This window comes from Aquarana catesbeiana, unplaced genomic scaffold, assembly GCF_042186555.1.
Source record: "Aquarana catesbeiana isolate 2022-GZ unplaced genomic scaffold, ASM4218655v1 unanchor106, whole genome shotgun sequence".
Taxonomy (NCBI): domain Eukaryota; kingdom Metazoa; phylum Chordata; class Amphibia; order Anura; family Ranidae; genus Aquarana; species Aquarana catesbeiana.
In genome coordinates, this window is record NW_027362520.1 from 6,079 (window position 1) to 28,508 (window position 22,430).

General features: G+C 49.6%; 1 protein-coding gene across 7 annotated transcripts in view; it reads left to right on the forward strand.

The window, feature by feature from the left end:
- The first annotated feature begins 3,844 nt into the window (after positions 1 to 3,844).
- LOC141121310 (zinc phosphodiesterase ELAC protein 2-like) overlaps positions 3,845 to 22,430 on the forward strand; it is a 116,680-nt gene continuing 98,094 nt past the window's right edge. The window contains exons 1-9 of one of the 7 annotated variants that reach the window (XR_012240421.1): positions 3,866 to 4,405; positions 7,364 to 7,414; positions 7,494 to 7,564; positions 7,894 to 7,958; positions 13,148 to 13,205; positions 13,958 to 14,096; positions 14,180 to 14,262; positions 17,191 to 17,603; positions 19,859 to 19,883. Coding sequence is in view for 3 of the 7 variants with exons in the window: in XM_073611080.1 (XP_073467181.1) it covers positions 4,164 to 4,405; positions 13,958 to 14,096; positions 14,180 to 14,262; positions 17,482 to 17,603; positions 19,859 to 19,884 (612 nt within the window). In the remaining 4 variants the exon portion in view is untranslated. Of the gene's footprint in view, positions 4,406 to 7,363; positions 7,415 to 7,493; positions 7,565 to 7,893; positions 7,959 to 10,300; positions 10,512 to 10,596; positions 10,878 to 13,147; positions 13,206 to 13,957; positions 14,097 to 14,179; positions 14,860 to 17,190; positions 17,604 to 19,858; positions 20,228 to 22,430 lie in introns of those variants that run through there. The other 6 variants (XR_012240419.1, XR_012240420.1, XR_012240418.1 and 3 more) reach the window with 6 other exon arrangements.

A 22,430-nucleotide genomic window follows, 5' to 3' on the forward strand; every position in this document is an offset into this window, starting at 1 on the left:
GTCATTTTGCTGTCAGACTGTTCTAAACACAGGAAACATGCGCCACTTTAAAGGCATACTATAGACACCCCCCAGGTACAAATTTTAAAGGAATATTACACTTTTATTGTTTCACTTTAAGCATTATTAAAATCACTGCTCCCGAAAAAACGTCAGTTTTATAACTTTTTTTTGCATTGATACATGTCCCCAGTGTCAGGACCCGGGTCCCCAAACACTTCTTATGACAATAACTTACATATAAGCCTTTAAAATGAGCACTTTTGATTATTCATGTTCGTGTCCCATAGACTTTAACGGTGTTCACACTAATTGTTTGCCTGTTCGCATGTTCTGGATGCGAACAAAACCGGGGGGTGTTCGGCTCATCCCTAGCCATGAGGTGCCATGTTGTACTTCCAGTGACCAGTATGAGAGAGTGAGCAATAACACCAAATTTAACACACAGTCAGCTTGCTATTAGAATCCGCTTCCCCTGGACAGAAAGGGTCTGGGGTAAGAAAGAAGAGTGAGGATGATCGATACAAAGAGTAGAGCAGTCAGAGAAACAGATGTGCACAGTGGCTGCGTTTAAAGATTTTTTTTTTCAGATTTTTTCAGTTTGTTTGCGCCCCCCCAAAAAATTTTCAGCACCATCTGCCACTGGGAGGGGGTAATAATAAATTAGATAAAATGAATAGGAGGTGTAACAATAATATAAAATAATAGAAAGATTAACAATGAATATAAAATAATAGGAGGTGTAATAATAAATAAAATAATAGGAGGGGCAATAAAAAATTAGATAAAATAATAGGAAGAGATGATAATGATGACGTGTATACTGATAGATATATAATAGGTGGTAGTAATAATAATAATAATAATAATAGGGACTGTGGGGAGAATTTCCAGTGTTCAATAAATAATATTAAATAATAGGCGGGATAATAATGAAGACGTAGGAGGGGTAAGAATAAATTAGACACATTAATATGAAGGGATAATAATGATGACGTGTGTATAGTTTATATATATAGATATATGTAAGGAGTAATAATATTGTACCACATATATATTTTATAAGGAGTGATAATATATACATATATAGGAGTGATAATATATACATATATAAGGAGTGATAATATATACATATATAAGGAGTGATAATATATACATATATAGGAGTGATAATATATACATACATAGGAGTGATAATATATACATATATAGGAGTGATAATATATACATATATAGGAGTGATAATATATACATATATAGGAGTGATAATATATACATATATAGGAGTGATAATATATACATATATAGGAGTCAGTGGCGTAGCGGGGGGTGCCGTGGCCCCGGGCGCGACATTTAGGGGGGCGCAAATTCATGCCAGTAGTGTCACTACTGGCTGCCTCCTCCTAATTTAATTTCCTGTGTCCCCTGCGCTTCGCCGCCATGTCCAGTGTTTGGCGCCCTGTGATTGGGTGTATGGGGGTCATGTGCGGTGTGGGGCTGGCCTATCCGCGATCACGGTTGCTCCTGAAATCCCGCCTCCGCACATGACCCCCATACGCCCAATCACAGTGTGCCGGGAAACACTGAATATGGCGGCCGGAGCGCAGGGGAGACGAGCACTGGAGAGTGTGAGCCGCCGGGGCCGCTGTCTTCTTCTCCTCCTCCTCCTATCCTCCAGAACGATGCAAGACAAGAAGGTGAGGAGGGGGGGAGAGAAGAGACAGGCGCCGTATATGTAGTGTCAGTATAGGAAGATTAGGCAGGACAGTAGTGTGTAGTGTAGTGGTCAGTGTAGTATAGTGGTCAGTGTAGTGTAGTGGTCAGTGTAGTGTAGTGGTCAGTGTAGTGTAGCGGACAGTGTAGTGTAGCGGACAGTGTAGTGTAGTGGTCAGTGTAGTGTAGTGGACAGTGTAGTGTAGTGGACAGTGTAGTGTAGTGGACAGTGTAGTGTAGTGGTCAGTGTAGTGTAGTGGACAGTGTAGTGTAGTGGACAGTGTAGTATAGTGGTCAGTGTAGTGGACAGTGTAGTGTAGTGGACAGTGTAGTGTAGTGGTCAGTGTTGTGTAGTGGACAGTGTAGTATAGTGGTCAGTGTAGTGTAGTGGACAGTGTAGTATAGTGTTCAGTGTAGTGTAGTGGACAGTGTAGTATAGTGGTCAGTGTAGTGTAGTGGTCAGTGTAGTGTAGTGGACAGTGTAGTGGTCAGTGTAGTGTAGTGGTCAGTGTAGTGTAGTGGACAGTGTAGTGTAGTGGACAGTGTAGTATAGTGGTCAGTGTAGTGTAGTGGTCAGTGTAGTGTAGTGGACAGTGTAGTGTAGTGGACAGTGTAGTGTAGTGGTCAGTGTAGTGGACAGTGTAGTGTAGTGGTCAGTGTAGTGTAGTGGACAGTGTAGTATAGTGTTCAGTGTAGTGTAGTGGACAGTGTAGTATAGTGGTCAGTGTAGTGTAGTGGTCAGTGTAGTGTAGTGGACAGTGTAGTGGTCAGTGTAGTGTAGTGGTCAGTGTAGTGTAGTGGTCAGTGTAGTGTAGTGGACAGTGTAGTGTAGTGGTCAGTGTAGTGTAGTGGTCAGTGTAGTGTAGTGGACAGTGTAGTGTAGTGGACAGTGTAGTGTAGTGTAGTGGACAGTGTAGTGTAGTGGTCAGTGTTGTGTAGTGGACAGTGTAGTGTAGTGGACAGTGTAGTATAGTGGTCAGTGTAGTGGACAGTGTAGTGGTCAGTGTTGTGTAGTGGTCAGTGTTGTGTAGTGGACAGTGTAGTGGTCAGTGTAGTGTAGTGGTCAGTGCCCCGTGTGCTGACAACCCACGCTACGCCACTGATAGGAGTGATAATATATACATATATAGGAGTGATAATATATACATATATAGGAGTGATAATATATACATATATAGGAGTGATAATATATACATATATAAGGAGTGATAATATATACATATATAGGAGTGATAATATATACATATATAGGAGTGATAATATATACATATATAGGAGTGATAATATATACATATATAGGAGTGATAATATATACATATATATAGAAGTGATAATATATACATATATAGGAGTGATAATATATACATATATAGGAGTGATAATATATACATATATAAGGAGTGATAATATATACATATATAGGAGTGATAATATATACATATATAGAAGTGATAATATATACATATATAAGGAGTGATAATATATACATATATAGGAGTGATAATATATACATATATAGGAGTGATAATATATACATATATAGGAGTGATAATATATACATATATAAGGAGTGATAATATATACATATATAGGAGTGATAATATATACATATATAGGAGTGATAATATATACATATATAGGAGTGATAATATATACATATATATAGAAGTGATAATATATACATATATAGGAGTGATAATATATACATATATAGGAGTGATAATATATACATATATAGGAGTGATAATATATACATATATATAGAAGTGATAATATATACATATATAGGAGTGATAATATATACATATATAGGAGTGATAATATATACATATATAGGAGTGATAATATATACATATATAGGAGTGATAATATATACATATATAGGAGTGATAATATATACATATATAAGGAGTGATAATATATACATATATAGGAGTGATAATATATACATATATAAGGAGTGATAATATATACATATATAGGAGTGATAATATATACATATATAGGAGTGATAATATATACATATATAGGAGTGATAATATATACATATATATTTGTGTGGATGGACTAATAACATTGTACAGGGGACGCGCACGGGGACGCGCACGGGGGCGGGGACGGTAGAAGGATGTAGGAGGAGCGGCAGTGCAGAGGGCTGGAGAGGCGGAGTTCCGATCTCCGCCGAGAGACAGGGGGAACAGATTTCGACGGGGAACCAAAAGGGGCGGGGTATTAGTAGAGGAAGTGAGTTGCGATGGGATAAAAGTTCCGAAGACTTTACTCTGATTGGAAGATTGTTGCCAGGTTCCCGGATCGCCGCCCTCCCATTGGCTGTCAGTCGGGATGCTGGGCTCTGATTGGGGAGCTGCCTGTCAGTCACACGGAGGGCCGGGTCCTGATTGGACGGCCAGGAAGCACGTGTTCCGGTGAGCGGCCAGTCTCCGGGCTGTATGGGGATCTGTGACCTGCTGTGGAGGCGCCTGTGCCGGCCTCTTATCATGTCCCAGGCCGAGGCTCGGGCCTTCAGTGCCCGGAAGAGCAAAGCGCCCCGAGAGACCCTCCGACACATCAAGAACAAGGAGAAGCTGAGCCGGACCGGAACCCTCGGGCCCCACACCTTCTATGTACAGACCGTGGCCTCCGGGAGCCGCGACACCGGGGCCTCCCTCTACCTCTTCTCCGAGCACAACCGGTGAGCGGGGGAGGGGCCACACCGGGGGAGGGGCCACACAGAGGGGAGGGGAGGGGCCACACAGAGGGGAGGGGTCACACAGGGGGAGGGGTGCTGGGGTCAGGAGGGGTCACAGTGGGGAAGGGGAGGGCTGCTGGGGGCAGGAGGGGTCACAGTGGGGGAGGGGAGGGGTGCTGGGGGCAGGAGGGGTCACAGTGGGGGAGGGGAGGGGTGCTGGGGGCAGGAGGGGTCACAGTGGGGAGGGGGAGGGGTGCTGGGGGCAGGAGGGGTCACAGTGGGGAAGGGGAGGGCTGCTGGGATCAGGAGGGGTCACAGTGGGGGAGGGGAGGGGTGCTGGGGGCAGGAGGGGTCACAGTGGGGAAGGGGAGGGGTGCTGGGGGCAGGAGGGGTCACAGTGGGGAAGGGGAGGGCTGCTGGGATCAGGAGGGGTCACAGTGGGGGAGGGGAGGGGTGCTGGGGGCAGGAGGGGTCACAGTGGGGAAGGGGAGGGGTGCTGGGGGCAGGAGGGGTCACAGTGGGGAAGGGGAGGGCTGCTGGGATCAGGAGGGGTCACAGTGGGGGAGGGGAGGGGTGCTGGGGGCAGGAGGGGTCACAGTGGGGGAGGGGAGGGGTGCTGGGGGCAGGAGGGGTCACAGTGGGGAAGGGGAGGGCTGCTGGGATCAGGAGGGGTCACAGTGGGGGAGGGGAGGGGTGCTGGGGGCAGGAGGGGTCACAGTGGGGAAGGGGAGGGGTGCTGGGGGCAGGAGGGGTCACAGTGGGGAAGGGGAGGGGTGCTGGGGGCAGGAGGGGTCACAGTGGGGAAGGGGAGGGGTGCTGGGGTCAGGAGGGGTCACAGTGGGGGAGGGGAGGGGTGCTGGGGGCAGGAGGGGTCACAGTGGGGAGGGGGAGGGGTGCTGGGGTCAGGAGGGGTCACAGTGGGGAGGGGGAGGGGTGCTGGGGGCAGGAGGGGTCACAGTGGGGAGGGGGAGGGGTGCTGGGGTCAGGAGGGGTCACAGTGGGGAGGGGGAGGGGTGCTGGGGTCAGGAGGTGTCACAGTGGGGAGGGGGAGGGGTGCTGGGGTCAGGAGGGGTCACAGTGGGGGAGGGGAGGGGTGCTGGGGTCAGGAGGGGTCACAGTGGGGAAGGGGAGGGGTGCTGGGGTCAGGAGGGGTCACAGTGGGGAGGGGGAGGGGTGCTGGGGGCAGGAGGGGTCAGGAGGTGTCACAGTGGGGAGGGGGAGGGGTGCTGGGGTCAGGAGGGGTCACAGTGGGGAGGGGGAGGGGTGCTGGGGTCAGGAGGGGTCACAGTGGGGAAGGGGAGGGGTGCTGGGGTCAGGAGGGGTCACAGTGGGGAAGGGGAGGGGTGCTGGGGTCAGGAGGGGTCACAGGGGGGAGGGGTGCTGGGGTCAGGAGGGGTCACAGTGGGGGAGGGGAGGGGTGCTGGGGTCAGGAGGGGTCACAGTGGGGAGGGGGAGGGTAGCTGGGGGCAGGAGGGGTCACAGTGGGGAGGGGGAGGGTAGCTGGGGGCAGGAGGGGTCACAGTGGGGAGGGGGAGGGGTGCTGGGGGCAGGAGGGGTCACAGTGGGGAGGGGGAGGGGTGCTGGGGGCAGGAGGGGTCACAGTGGGGAAGGGGAGGGGTGCTGGGGGCAGGAGGGGTCACAGTGGGGAGGGGGAGGGGTCACAGTGGGGAGGGGGAGGGGTGCTGGGGGCAGGAGGGGTCACAGTGGGGAGGGGGAGGGGTGCTGGGGTCAGGAGGGGTCACAGTGGGGAAGGGGAGGGGTGCTGGGGGCAGGAGGGGTCACAGTGGGGAGGGGGAGGGGTGCTGGGGTCAGGTGGGGTCACAGTGGGGAAGGGGAGGGGTGCTGGGGTCAGGAGGGGTCACAGTGGGGGAGGGGTGCTGGGGGCAGGAGGGGTCACAGTGGGGAGGGGGAGGGGTGCTGGGGGCAGGAGGGGTCACAGTGGGGAAGGGGAGGGGTTCTGGGGGCAGGAGGGGTCACAGTGGGGAGGGGGAGGGGTGCTGGGGTCAGGAGGGGTCACAGTGGGGAGGGGGAGGGGTGTTGGGGGCAGGAGGGGTCACAGTGAGGAGGGGGAGGGGTGCTGGGGTCAGGAGGGGTCACAGTGGGGAGAGGGAGGGGTGTTGGGGGCAGGAGGGGTCACAGTGAGGAGGGGGAGGGGTGTTGGGGGCAGGAGGGGTCACAGTGAGGAGGGGGAGGGGTGCTGGGGGCAGGAGGGGTCACACAGAGAAGTGCAGTCTGTGGCCTTTGGGGTTCTATAGGGTGGGGGGAGAACTAATGAGAGGAGGAGTCTACATCTCCATAGAGAAGGCCGACATCCTGGGAACACTGTTCAGGGATTTGGGGTGATTTCGGAGCCACATGTGGGGTATTGGGGACACAGTGGCAGCAGATGAGGGTTGTGATGTCATCGTGTCTCTGGCTCTCTGTGATGTCATCGGTCCCCTGTCCCCTGTGATGTCATCGGTCCCCGGTCCCCTGTGATGTCATCGGTCCCCGGTCCCCTGTGATGTCATCGGTCCCCTGTGATGTCATCGGTCCCCTGTGATGTCATCGGTCCCCTGTCCCCTGTGATGTCATCGGTCCACTGTCCCCTGTCCCCTGTGATGTCATCGGTCCCCTGTCCCCTGTGATGTCATCGGTCCCCTGTGATGTCATCGGTCCCCTGTCCCCTGTGATGTCATCGGTCCCCTGTCCCCTGTGATGTCATCGGTCCCCTGTCCCCTGTGATGTCATCGGTCCCCTGTCCCCTGTGATGTCATCGGTCCCCTGTCCCCTGTGATGTCATCGGTCCCCTGTGATGTCATCGGTCCCCTGTGATGTCATCGGTCCCCTGTGATGTCATCGGTCCCCTGTGATGTCATCGGTCCCCTGTGATGTCCCCGGTCCCCTGTGATGTCCCCTGTGATGTCATCGGTCCCCTGTGATGTCATCGGTCCCCTGTCCTCTGTGTTTCCTCTCTTGTAGGTATCTCTTTAATTGTGGAGAAGGGACACAGAGGCTGATGCATGAGAACAAGTAAGATGTATTCCCTCTTCTGATTGGTTGAATATAATATATATATATATAACGCTCTCTCTGTATATTCCCATCGCAGGCTGAAGTCGTCTCATCTGAACACCTTGTTTGTGACCCGGATGAATTGGGCCAATGTGGGAGGTTTATCAGGCAAGTCATGTGATGGGCGGTGAAGGGTCATCGCTCTGCCATTGGACGGGTCACCATATGGGGCGGTTGGCGAGGGGTTAATGCCGGTGACAGACTCATCATCTATAATCAGAGAGATGCAATTATCGGACCTCCAGCTGTTGCAGAACTACAAGTCCCATCATGCCTCTGGCTCTGGGTGTCAGGCTTGTGGCTGTCAGAGTCTTGCAATGCCTCATGGGACTTGTAGTTCTGGAATATCTGGAGGTTCCAGTGATTGGATATCCCTGATCTCTATCATTTCTGACTTGCCCAGTGTTTCCTCATCTCTGGTGTTGCCCCCCCTGTAGGCATGCTGCTGACATTGAGGGACGTCGGACTTCCTTCCTGTGTGGTGGCCGGACCTCCTCAGCTGGTAAAATCTCCACATTTTTATATTTCCATTGTTGTGTCCTAGTGGTGGGGGATGTGCACAATGCAGCATCTCCTATCGGGGGAGGGGAGGGAGATTTACTAAAACTGGTCCACACAGGATCTGCTGCAGCTCTGCATAGGAACCAATCAGCTTCCAGGGATTTTTGTCAAAGCTTCATTGGACAAGCTGAGGTTAGAAGCTGATTGGCTCCCATGATGAGCTGCACCAGATTCTGAGTGCTCCAGTTTTAGGAAATCTCCCCCCATAGGAACTGGAAGATCGTATTTCCTTCATTTCTTTCTCCAGCTTGGACCAATGTATGTGTGTGCCATGCTTGTGGCATCCGGTGCCGGCATGGGCGCCAATCGGGGAACACACACCAAAAGTATTGGGACGCCCGCATTTACACACACATGAACTTTAATGAGGAAGTAAACCCCTCCCCCCCTTGTGTGTTTTGTGCCTATAGGTGGCACTATAAATATATCTTCATCTAGAAGAACGATCGAACATTCCCATAGACACCCTCCTAAACCTTGTGGACGGCCTTCCCAGAAGAGGTGAAGCTGTTATAGCTGCAAAGGGCGGAGCCAACTCAATATTGAACCCTCCGGACTAAGACTGGGAGGTCATTAACTCCTTCAGATCTGCGCCATAGCCGAATGACGGCCACAGAGCGGACTTACTTTGCTGGGAGTACATCAGTAGACGTCGTCCTGTGCCCGAGCAGCCTGCAGCACGCTCTGTGATCAGCGGGTCTATGAGATTCGGCTGATCACAGATCGGAGTGAGGGGTCGATCCTGAACCCTTATCACATGATCAGCTGTCAACCAATGACAGCTGATCATGTGATGTAAACAGAGCCGGTAATCAGCTATTTTTTATCCTCGCGATGATAGTGAGGAGGAAAAAAAAAGCCGATCACCGGCGGCTCTCAGAGGGATATCGGTCCCGATCAAGGAGAGCTGCCGCATGCTCATCTGTGCCCACCTGCCATTGCCACCTACCTGTGCCCACAGTGCCGCCTTATCTGTGCGTCATCAGTGCCGCCTTATCTGTGTGTCATCAGTGCCGCCTTATCTGTGCGTCATCAGTGCCGCCTTACCTGTGCGTCATCGGTGCCGCCTTACCTGTGCGTCATCGGTGCCGCCTTACCTGTGCGTCATCGGTGCCGCCTTACCTGTGCGTCATCGGTGCCGCCTTACCTGTGCGTCATCGGTGCCGCCTTACCTGTGCCTCATCGGTGCCGCCTTACCTGTGCCCGTCAGTGCAAATCAATGAAGTAGAAAAATTACCATTTTCTCATATGTTTCCCATTTTTTTATAATTAATTTCCTTCACCTCAAGTGTACATTTTATAATTAATTCATTCAGCTTATCTATCATTCATGGTTATTTTTTTTCATCGAGTTTAACGTGGGTTGTCCCAGTGTCGGTTTTGTTCCCTGTCACATTGGTGCTCCTCCTGTATGCGCTATGGCGGCTCAGGCCTCCGCTTGTCCTGTTGGCCACTACTGCCTTGGTCCGAAGCTGCGATGCACACTGTGGTTGGTCCCCCCCGCTGCCCTTACCCTGGGCGGGCGGGGCCTCTCTCACTGTGCATGGACGTCACGCATCTCGCGCCGGCTGTATGGCGTCCTGAGACGCCATATAACGGCAGCTTGAGTCTTACACTCTCCAGCGCTCGGCAGGCCTGGAGGTAGACCCACGACCGGCCGGCTTGGGGTCCTAGCTGGCGGGATCGGGGTGCCTCCCGGCCACCTATTGGGCAGCTGGTGCTGGACGTTGGGGGTTCCCTCCTCGGCGGTGCCCCCCGCAGTGTCCCTTCCAGTATGGGCTCTCACTTGTCCACTTCCCTCACCATCCCCTTGGCTGATCCGCCCTCATCCTCACATCAGGTATGTCCATTCCTCACTTTTCACCTCTCACCTTTCCAGTCTTCTCTCTGACCTCTTTTAGCTTTCTCTTCAGTGGATAGCCACACTGTCTCTTCCCTTATCCTCTCACCCTCTTACTCCTCTTTTCATCTTCCCCCTTACCTATCTCCCACTCTCCCCCCCCCCCCCCCCCCCCCCCTTTCCAGACCCATCCCCCCTCTTCCCATACTCCTCCACTTTTGTCCTTCCCTCTCTTTCCTCCCTTTCCCCTCACTTCACTACTCCTCCCTTTCATTTTCTCCTTCTCCCTCCTTCCTCCTTTTCTTTTCTCTTCCCTTTCTTTTCTTCCCCCCTCATCTCACTTACATATTCACTTTTTTGCTGTTTTTTTGAGCTTTCATGTTTTTGCTTTCTACCACATATTTGGTTATTTACACATCACCCCCCACACTTGTCTCTTACAGGTTGTGAAGTGCATCACTTTCCTTCCTCCATACGGGGTCACACACAACACCCATCCACTTCCATTCCCCACACTGACCCATCTGGGGGGCCACTTGTGTGGGCGGCGCCGCTGAGGCATACCCCCTCAGCTTCGGACCCTGGCACACGGGCTGGCTCGGCATGTGGGGCCGTGTCGTCTTCGCGCATGCATGTTGCGAGTCCTTGTTTCCGGTGAGAAAGCAATATTCAGTCCTGTTCCATCACTACCCATTTGGTTTTCAATAATACTCATTACTGCTATCTCCCTAACTTTTAGATGATACAACGGTTACGCTCCTGATGAGGGGCTATAAGGCCCCGAAACGACGTAGAGCTCAGATCCACCGTTTTGTATACATAATGATTCATCACAAGCGTATGAACGTTCCTACCTACTGTATGTCATGTTTGCATTCGTTTTTCTTGTCGATTTTTATACAATTTTTGAATGATTTTAACCATCATTATAGAGCCATGTGCCTTAATATGTATGTAAAAATAGGAAATTGTGAAATTTTTGTATTATCTCAAGAATAAATCACATTCTTATCCAATCTACATTCTTGCCCCCTTGTGCCTCATTTAAAGTCCCGCATCTGTTCTCTTTTACTTTCTTTTAGAAAAATTACCTGTTTATAAAATTTTATAACAAACTATGAAACATGATTTTTTTTTTTTTTTTTTTTCAAAATTTTTCATCTTTTTTTGTTTGTTTAACAAAAAATAAAAATCCAGCTGTGATTAAATACCACCAAAAGAAAGCTCTATTTGAAAAAAAAATGATAAAAATGATATAAATGTCCTATGTGTACAATGTTACATGACTGAGTAATTGTCATTCAAAGTGCGTCAGCGCTGAAAGCTGAACATTGTCCTGGGCAGGAAGGGGGAGGGGAGTGCCGGTAAGCAGAGAGGTTAAAGTTCATGTGTGTGTAAAGGCGTCCCAATACTTTTGGTAAGATTGTATTCTCTCAATGTATGAAAAGCGTTTCTGTTTTGACAAGGTGGAAAGGCGAATGGTGACATCACAACCTCCACCTTGTCCAATCAGAGATCACTTTTTTTGTTGATGGAGAGAATGCAAAGTGTGCTCCATATGGTGCCGTGTCTTGAGGGTGACCCACTGTGATCATTAAGCAGCACAGCAGCCAATCGGCTCGGGACTCGGATGCTCCCTACAATCCCTGTAGTCAGTGGTACCTACTGTCCTCATTTCCATCTTCTGCAGGTTTGGGCTCCACCTACTTCCATCGGTTCAAGCTGGAGCAATTCTAACTGTAAACCTTTCCATACCAGAACGGAAGCCATGCTCTAGAGCAGTGATGGGGAACCTCGGCACCCCCAGATGTTTTGGAACTACATTTCCCATGATGCTTCACTACACTGCAGAGTGCCTGAGCATCATGGGAAATGTAGTTCCAAAACATCTGGGGTGCCGAAGTTCCCCATCACTGTCCTAGGCGGAGCACACCTGAACCTGGTAAGTGCAGCTCTGATAGGTTCACCCAAAATGAAAAGGTGAATGAACACGCCCCTCCCCCCCGCCCCTCCCCAGTCCCTGTTACACTCGCATATGTGAACCTGACCTAAAACACGACCAGAAATGTCTTCAGTGCCAGTAATTGTCAGGCAGGGATGGTGCCAAAAAGCACCGCTCCACTTCATCATGTGAGATGATCCCAAAAGGAGAACAAACCGCACCTTGCTGCCCCGCAGCTACGAATCCTCAGAGCGTCGTGGTGACTCGGCACTGGTTCCTGAATGTCTGCGCTCAGCAGAAGACATAAACACCGATCGGGGAGTCTGAAGAATAAAAACTGCTTCTATTTATTTAACCATCTACACTTACAGTGCCGCCGCATACAATGTTAGTATCTCTGTCCCAGAGAGCGTCACCAGATTTCCCACCGGCGTGCACGATGACGTCACATGTCCGGCCCCTCCCAACGCGTTTCTGGGAATAGATGGAATTGAGGAGAAGTGCCGGTCTCCCTGCAGCCTCTGCGGGGTGATTGCACAGCATTTAGTGGTGTGGGCAGCAGGATAGATAAGTATTCAATGTCTTCTTTAAGGATGAGCTCCGGCGTGTTCGCACACCCCACGTGCCGAGGCCGCGCCAGGAAGTCGGCACTGCGGAGCGCTAATCACAGGCAGTGAGACGTAGTCCCGATGTGCGGCTGCAGAGATGGGGAAATGTCTCACTGCTTGTGATTAGCGCTCCGCAGTGCCGACTTCCTGGCGCGGGCTCTGCACGTGGGGTCTGCGAACACGCCGGAGCTCATCCTTAAGGCCCCGTACACACGATCGGACTTTTTGACAACAAACATGCAAATGACCTGTTTTAAGGCAACATCCGCCCGTGTGTACGCTCCATCGCACAAACCTTTTTTTGGTTTTCATCGGACAGATGTCGGCTGTGCGAACAGACAAAGTTGGCGGCAACAAAAGTCCAACGTCGGCTGGTCCGATCGTGTGTACACAAAACCATCGGACTTTAGTCCAAAGTACAAACACGCAGGATCAGAACCAATGCAAAAGATCAGACAATACAGAAGGTGACCAAAGGGTGGCGCCGGAGAAATGAACGTCCTCTTTTCAATTGTCGTCAGTACGTTCGTGTTTGTTACCTAAAAAGTCCTGCCGTGTGTATGCAGAACAAGTTCACGGCCAACGCCCTTTGGACAGAAATCCACAGAGAAGTTTGAAGTCCGATCGTGTGTACGAGGATTTAGTCTTCTTTGTGAAGAGGTTTCCCCTCTGTGACTGTGTTAGATTGGAGTGTGGTCAGTATTGTCATTCTTTTTGTTTTTTTTTCCTTGTTAACACAGGAGAAGCTCCTGCAGGCCATCAAGACCTACTGTGGACCTCTAGACGGCCTTAATGTCGGTAAGTCTTTTTTTGTTTTTTCCAAGACTACATGCTGTGTGATTTGGCATCAGATGCCCGCTCCGTGGTTCCCAGGCTCCTCCCACTCCTCCCCGGAGCCTCAGACTAATGATATCAGGGTGGTGAATGGGAGGTGCTGCAGGAACAATTGCCCCCCTGATTTTCCCTTTGGGCAGTATGAACCCGAAAGTGCTCCGCAAAAAGGTCCAAATCCCAACTGGGGGGGGAGGGGGGGCACAGAGGATGCTGCATGTCTAAAGGGAATATTTGTAAGAGGTGGGCGATGACAGTACAGCCCAGGAGGAGAGGAGATTGATGGTGACTGAAGTCTTCCATACAGCAAATAAAAGGAGGCTCAATATGGCTTCTGCAGCTTCAAAGGGTTATGTGGTGGAGATTGAAGTTTGCAGGGAATTGAGAATAGACATGGGGGGGGGAGGGGACTTTGCTACAGGTGATGGGGGGGGCGGGGTTCCCTTTTTTTAAACTGACTTTTAGCACAGGAAAGATTCCGTCCAATGCCATTGCAGTGCAGCAGCTGTTCTTCTATTACAGGGGACTTCAAACTACGGCCCTCCAGTTGTTCAGGAACTACAATTCCCATCATTCCCGGTCAGGTCTGTGTATGTCAGTTTTGCAATGCCTCATGGGACGTGTAGTTCCGTAACACCTGGTGGGCCGCAGTTTAGAGATTCCTGTCATCTATTATATGTAACCAGAAGCCCCGCCCCCTTTTCTTTTTTTCCTGGCAGGTTCGGCCCGAGGACGGAGCACCTGATCCTGAATGAGAGCGTTTCCTCCATCCATAACCAAAGTGCCTACAGAATTCAGACCCAGCTGAACCTCATCCACCCTCGTATCTTCCCGCCTCTCCCTGACCTCTCTCGGAAGGTAAGTGGCTGTGCATGCTGGGATTTGTAGCTCTGCGGTGGGGAGCTGCTTCCATAGAGTCTCCCATGTGGTTTTGTATGCAGGAGACGGCAGAGAAGGACGTCCGAGGAATTAAAGCAGAATGTCTTCTAAAATACCAGCTGAGACCGACCAGGGAATGGCAGAGGTAAGCCGACTCCTCATTGGCTGTGCACCGATACCCTTCTGTAGTTGGTGGTAGGTGTACCAGCGTGGCACAGGCGAAGGCGTGTCTCCTATGGTTACTCCATTGTCGTGGCCGGAGGATCCAACCGATAATATTAGTAATTTATTTTATCTTTCTACAATTCAACCCAAAAGAATCGGATCAGGAGAGCCTTGGAAAAGTAAGAGCTCCGCCCACATCTCTTTTCATTGGCCAAGGCCCTTCTGCATCAGAAACAAACCTTTCCGTAGATTTCATGTGCACTTCTGGCCAAGGTGTGGAAATTGGAGGATTTCCATATTCCCCCAGCAGAGCAAATCAACTTCAAAACAATCCCTCACTGAACTCTGTAGCTGCAGGCACTGCGGAGCAATTCATTCTCAACTATTGCAGAAGTCATTCTATCAGCAGCTCTTCTTCCTCTCCTGGAGATCCGGCTCTATTTACATTACAGCTTAGAAGGGGGAGCGCGGGAAACGAGCTGCTGGGAGAGTGGGGAGCCGGGGGTGTGGAGTTCCTGAGTAACTGCTGGGAGTGGGGAGCCGGGGGTGTGGAGTTCCTGAGTAACTGGTGGGAGGGGGGAGCCGGGGGTGTGGAGTTCCTGAGTAACTGCTGGGAGTGGGGAGCCGGGGGGGGGGAGTTCCTGAGTAACTGCTGGGAGAGTGGGGAGCCGGGGGTGTGGAGTTCCTGAGTAACTGCTGGGAGTGGGGAGCCGGGGGTGTGGAGTTCCTGAGTAACTGCTGGGAGGGGGGAGCCGGGGGTGTGGAGCTCCTGAGTAACTGCTGGGAGAGGGGAGCCGGGGGTGTGGAGTTCCTGAGTAACTGCTGGGAGGGGGGAGCCGGGGGTGTGGAGCTCCTGAGTAACTGCTGGGAGTGGGGAGCCGGGGGTGTGGAGTTCCTGAGTAACTGCTGGGAGGGGGGAGCCGGGGGTGTGGAGCTCCTGAGTAACTGCTGGGAGGGGGGAGCCGGGGGTGTGGAGTTCCTGAGTAACTGCTGGGAGAGGGGGGAGCCGGGGGTGTGGAGCTCCTGAGTAACTGCTGGGAGTGGGGAGCCGGGGGTGTGGAGTTCCTGAGTAACTGCTGGGAGGGGGGAGCCGGGGGTGTGGAGCTCCTGAGTAACTGCTGGGAGGGGGGAGCCGGGGGTGTGGAGTTCCTGAGTAACTGCTGGGAGGGGGGAGCCGGGGGTGTGGAGCTCCTGAGTAACTGCTGGGAGTGGGGAGCCGGGGGTGTGGAGCTCCTGAGTAACTGCTGGGAGGGGGGAGCTGGGGGTGCAGAGTTGCTATGTCACAGCTGGGAGGGGGGAGCCGGGGGTGTGGAGTTCCTGAGTAACTGCTGGGAGTGGGGAGCCGGGGGTGTGGAGTTCCTGAGTAACTGCTGGGAGGAGGGAGCTGGGGGTGCAGAGTTGCTATGTCACAGCTGGGAGGGGGGAGCCGGGGGTGTGGAGTTCCTGAGTAACTGCTGGGAGTGGGGAGCCGGGGGTGTGGAGTTCCTGAGTAACTGCTGGGAGGGGGGAGCTGGGGGTGCAGAGTTGCTATGTCACAGCTGGGAGGGGGGAGCAGGGGGGCTGATCTACTGTACAATACTCCAACCCTCTTCTCTTCTGGTGGGGCTGTACGGTTGTTCTGGTACAACAATGTCTGTTGTTGGCTGAAGCTTCTGGACCAAGTTATCTGCTGGTCTAAGTTAAGTATGGTCAGCACGGTGGCTGAGTGGTCAGCACCTCCTCCTGGCAGCACCGGGGTCATCGATTTTGAATCCCAACCACAACATTACCTGCATGGAGTTTGCATGTTCTCCCTGTGCCTGTGTGGGTTTCCTCTGGGTATTCTGGTTTCCTCCCACACTACAATGACTTGCTGGTAAGTAGGGTTACATCGATATCAGTGCCGATAGCGAGTATTTGCCCGAGTGCTTCACCTGATACCTTTGCATCCCGGAAGTCAGTGGGCGGGTGGAGTGGGTGGGAGAAGGCGGAGCTTGGGTCCTAGCACAGTGAGAGTCCTTGCAGTGGAGGAAGGTAAGCTTATGGGGCAGGGGTGTGGGTCGCAGCCGCACGCTATCCATCAGCATCGGTGACCCGGGCCATCAGAATCATTAACGGAAGTGACGGCCCGCGTCTCCGTCAGAGGCTGTACACTGCAACGCCCATCTTGGTACACCCAAGATGTCCGCTGCTGCATTCTGACTAGACTTTACTGAGGCCGAGTGCAGGGTGTATCAAGATGGGCGTTGCAGTGTACAGCTCATCAGTCTTGTCAATTTTTATATTTTAGTGCTGCATTATTTTCAGTGCCACTGCCTACCAAACAGTTCCACCTATCATTGCCCATAAGTGCCACCTATTAGTACACATAAGTGCTGCAAATCAGTGCCCATCAGTGAGTGCCAGCCATCAGTGCCCATCAGTGAGTGCCAGCCATCAGTGCCCATCAGTGAGTGCCAGCCATCAGTGCCCATCAGTGAGTGCCAGCCATCAGTGCCCATCAGTGAGTGCCAGCCATCAGTGCCCATCAGTGAGTGCCAGCCATCAGTGCCGCATATTAGTGTCCAATGTTGTGCTTTGAAAACTGTGACATGACATCCAAAGAAATGATCGGTATCGGTGAGTACTGGAAAAAGTCTCGGTACTTGTACTCGGTCTTAGAAAAGTGGTATTGGTGCAACCCAACTGGTAAGTTACTTGGCTCCGGTCTGATTGGCTCCAGTATAGGAATGTGTGTTGGGGACATTAGATTGTCAGCTCCTTGAAGACGGGGACTGATGTGAATGTACAATATATGTAAAGCGTAAATTGTCAGCGTTATAGAAGTACCTGAAATAAGTAAAAGGAGCCGGTATAGTTGGCAAGGGGTGTGTGTGTGTGTGTGTATATATATATATATATATATATATATATATTCTCTATGCTTTAGGTTGATTGGAGGAGGAGGCGGTGTCTGGTGATTGGAGGAGGAGGCGGTGTCTGGTGATTGGAGGAGGAGGCGGTGTCTGGTGATTGGAGGAGGAGGCGGTGTCTGGTGATTGGAGGAGGAGGCGGTGTCTGGTGATTGGAGGAGGAGGCGGTGTCTGGTGATTGGAGGAGGAGGCGGTGTCTGGTGATTGGAGGAGGAGGCGGTGTCTGGTGATTGGAGGAGGCGGCGGTGTCTGGTGATTGGAGGAGGAGGCGGTGTCTGGTGATGATCTCATAGTGATTGGTATTTCAGGGACATGGTCACCAGTAACAACGGTCCGGAGTTTGTGAAGGAGGCGATGAAGCTGCCGGGATTCCCGGACGCCCTGAAGTTGTGCAGACGGCTGCTAGAGGCCGACCTCCAACAATCTGCGGGTAAATACTAATGTTACTTCTAACCTTTTGCCCCGGAGTATTCGGAGGGGGACACCTCTGATTGGCTTTCATTGCTCGTTGTACATAAAACTGACCTCTGGTGTCCCGCCCACTTTTCATTACTAGATCCCCTCCCCCGATGCTCAATAAAATCGCCATGAAGTATTTCTAATCCATGCCTTATGCCGTGTACACACGACCGGTTTTTCCGACGGAATTCCGCTCAAGCTGTCTTGCCTACACACGATCACACCGAAGTCCGACCGTCCAGAACGCGGTGACGTACAACACGTACGACGGGACTAGAAAAAGGAAGTTCAAGAGCCAGTAGCCAGTAGCTTCCGTCTCGTACTTACTTCAGAGCATGCGTCGTTTTTGGTCCGTCGGAAACAGCATACAGACGATCGGTTTTCCCGATTGGAATTGGTTCCGTTGGAAATATTTAGAACATCTTCCATTTCTAGGCCCGTCAGAATTTAAAAAAAAAAAGTCAGATGAGGCCCACACCCACGATCGGAATAGACGATGAAAAGCTTCCGTCGGACTTTTTCTGTCGGACATTCCGCTCGTGTGTACGCGGCTTTAGTTTCATTCGTTTTTGTTTTTTCTTTTCGGTTTTTGGGTCATTTTTTTTATGATCGACATTCGAAAATTCAAAAATCCGAAATAATAACTTACTAACTAATAATAAATGACTATTAAATGATATTAATAATAAAGTATTGGAGTTTCCTTTCAAATGTGGCTGTTAGTGAACGTAACGAATACAAATCTAAACAAATGGAATGGAACTAATTAATAATAAATAATAATAGTAATAAAAAGTCATTTGTTACGTTCCATTCCTTTTAGACGCAGCATTCGTTATTTCCGATAATTCGTAACTTCAGATAAATTTGTATTCATTACGTTCACTAACAGCTAAATGTGAAAGGAAATTCCAATACCTATCATTTAATATTTAGTAATAGTTAAGTTATTATTAGTTATTATTTCAGATTTTCGTAATGAATTTATCCGAAGTAACAAATTATCTGAAATAATGAATGCCGCATCTAAACGAATGGAACGTAATGAATTAATAATAATAAATAAAAATAATAATAAAAAGGTTTTATTATTATTATTTATTATTATTAATTCGATACGTTGCATTCGTTTAGATGCGGCATTCATTATTTCGGATAGTTCGTACCTTTGGATAAGTTCGTATTCCTTACGTTCTCTAACAGCCAAATTTGAAAGGAAATTCCAACACCTATAATTTAATGGTTAGTAATAGTTGTTATTATTTCAGGTTTTCGGATTTTCATTTTTATTTTTGAGTTTTAATGAATTTTTGAATTTTTTCGAAAATTCGAAATGGGTTTCCGTTAATTTGAATATTTCCGAATGAACGAATTTGTCGAACTTCAACGGAAAAAAACGAATTAGTAAGGAATTGCACGTGTCTAGTTTTAACACAAGGGTGAGGCTCTTTATTTTCAGTCATGTGACGGTTATGTTTAAAATCTAATTTCTCTCGGCTGAAAATAACTTTCACCTTTCGAAAACAAAAATCCTTATCCTGCTGTGTGGATTTGTTAAAAACTATCATTTAACCTTTTATTTTTTCTTTATTTTTTCTTTCGAAACAAAAATAAATATTTTGTACTATTCTGTTTTTGTTTGTTCTTTCATTACATGTGCAGTGCAAACCCTGATGTACTGTATGCTATCATTCTCTATGTATTACTTTTACTTTTATATTATTTGTTTCCTTTGTTACCATTACAAAACAATAAAATGTATTCATTTACCAAAAAAAAGAAGGAAGCCTGTATTACCTGTTTGGACCATGAGGTGGTGGTAAAGGTCCACAGCTGGGTGGAGACATTTGCGCGTTCTGTGATCCAATACTCCGTTTTGTTGGAGTGAGAAGAAAAGAGAGAAAGAGAAAAGAACAAAACAATTCCTGAAATAAGAATAGGAAGACCCTTTGAGGGTCCGGGGATCTTCCAGGCGAGGTTTCCACCTCATCCCTTTAAATCTGAACACATATGAATTACTCGGGTTCTGAGGCTGATTAAGGTGGTAAGTAAACTCGATTGGTTCGTTATCTGCATTAAATAAGCCTCAGAACCCGTGTAATTCATATGTGTTCGGGTTTTAAAGGGATGAGGTGGCAACCCTAGATGCACCGATACCATTTTTTTTTTTTTTTTTTTTTTTTGTACTCGCTGATACCAATCGCAAATGTTTTGTTTACACTTCAGCTGTCAGCAATTGTGGAGGAACCTGACTGGCCTGCACAGAGTCCTGACCTCAACCCCATAGAACACCTTTGGGATGAATTAGAGAGGAGACTGCGAGCCAGGCCTTCTCATCCAACATCAGTGCCTGACCTCACAAATGCTCTTCTGGAAGAATGGTCAAACATTCCCATAGACACCCTCCTAAACCTTGTGGACGGCCTTCCCAGAAGGGGCGAAGCTGTTGTAGTGCCTTGCAAAAAAGGGGGCGCCATACAAATGCCCCCCCACACTTTTCACATATTTATTTGTATAATTTTCCTTTCACTTCACAATTATGTGACACTTTGTGTTGGTCTATCACATAAAATCCCAATAAAATACATTTATGTTTTTGGTAATAACATGAGAAAATGTGGGAAGTTTCAAGGGGTATGAATACTTTTCCAAGACACTGGAGTGGTGGCCTGTAATGCAGGGCACAGGCTCCCATTCATGCGTCCCAATCCCCTAATCTACATTCAGGGCGCCGGACACATTGATTCCAATGGGGTTTTTTTTTTTTTTTTATGAAGCACATGATTAGAGCCTGAGGCTCTAATTGGCTCAAAAAAAAAAAAGGTTGGGAGAGCACTGTGCCCTGAGCCCACCCAGTTGTATGACAATAGTGAATGAATCTTCGCTACAGGCACGCTGATTCTCCTCCCGGCCAATCAGGAAGCGGGTCTTGAGACATGTTTTCCTGATTAGCCGAATGCAGAAGCGATCCTATTGGCCTAGGAGGAGGGAGGAGACACAGGGCCGCCGTGATGCCGAAGAGAAGACGCAGGAGGGAAGTGCTGCCCGGCTACTGGGGCACTGCATTAGCTGCAAAGGGCGGAGCCAACTCAATATTGAACCCTCCGGACTAAGACTGGGAGGTCATTAATGTTCATGTGTGTGTAAAGGCAGGCGTCCCAATACTTTTGGGAATATAGTGTATATTGCACAAGTAACTGTGTGTGTGTGTGTGCAGATATAGACAGAATCTATAGTAATTCACTGTTTCATCTACTTACTGTAAAGTATACAGTAACTCAATGTAAAACTTTTCTTTTAGTGTAATGCCGCGTACACACGGGCGGACTTTTCACGGACTTTCGAACGAACGGACTTGCCTACACACGATCACAACAAAGTCCGATGGATTCGTACGTGATGACGAACACCGGACTAGAATAAGGAAGTTGATAGCCGGTAGCCAATAGCTGCCCTAGCGCCGGTTTTCGTCCGTCGGACCGGCATACAGACGAGCGGATTTTTAGACCGGAACTCGAGTCCGTCGGACAAATTTGAAACGTGTTCCAAATCTAAAGTCCGTCAGATTTTTGACCGAAAAAGTCCGCTGCAGGTCCGATGGAGCCCACACACGGTCGGATTATCCGCCAGATTCGGTCCGTCGGACAAGTCCGGTCGAAAAGTCCGCCTGTGTGTACGCAGCATTAGATGGAGTGGGGAGGGATTAGAACCCCGGTCAGTTTTTATTGCTGTTTGTGCCCCCTGTTAATGAGATCCCCCTCTCTATTTTCATGTTTACTATTATTATTATTATACAGGATTTATATAGCGCCAACAGTTTACACAGCACTTTACAATATAAAAGGGAGACAATACAGTTATACAATAAAATACAAGAGGATTAGGAGGGCCCTGCTCAGAAGAGCTTACAATCTAATAGGGCGGGGCAGGTGGTACAAAAGGTTGTAACTGTGGGGGATGAGCTGATGGAAGTGGTAGAAGATTAGTGGGAGATGTGATCGGCTTCCCTGAAGAGATGAGTTTTCAGGGATCGTCTGAAGGTAGAAGAGTAGGGGATAGCCGGATAGATGGAGGTAGCGAGTTCCAGAGGATGGGAGAGGCTCTGGGTGATATTTGGAGACAAGATTGGTGATGTAGCTCAGGACAGAGTTGTGAAGGGCTTTGTGTGTTGTGGTTAGGATTTAGAATTTAATTGGCTGGGTGATTGGGAGCCAGTGTAGGGATTGGAGGAGAGGGTTGGCGGACACTGAATGGGAGCCAGTGTAGGGATTGGAGGAGAGGGTTGGTAGACACTGAATGAAAACCAGTGTAGGGATTGGAGGAGAGGGATGGTGGACACTGAATAGAGACCAATGTAGGGATTGGAGGAGAGGGTTGGCAGACACTGAATAGAGACCAGTGTAGGGATTGGAGGAGAGGGTTGGCAGACACTGAATGGAGACCAGTGTAGGGATTGGAGGAGAGGGATGGCGGACACTGAATGGAGACCAGTGTAAGGATTGGAGGAGAGGATTGGCAGACACTGAATGGAGACCAGTGTAGGGATTGGAGGAGAGGGATGGTGGACACTGAATGGAGACCAGTGTAGGGATTGGAGGAGAGGGTTGGCAGACACTGAATGGAGACCAGTGTAGGGATTAGAGGAGAGGGATGGTGGACACTGAATGGAGACCAGTGTAGGGATTGGAGGAGAGGGTTGGCAGACACTGAATGGAGACCAGTGTAGGGATTAGAGGAGAGGGATGGTGGACACTGAATGGAGACCAGTGTAGGGATTGGAGGAGAGGGTTGGCGGACA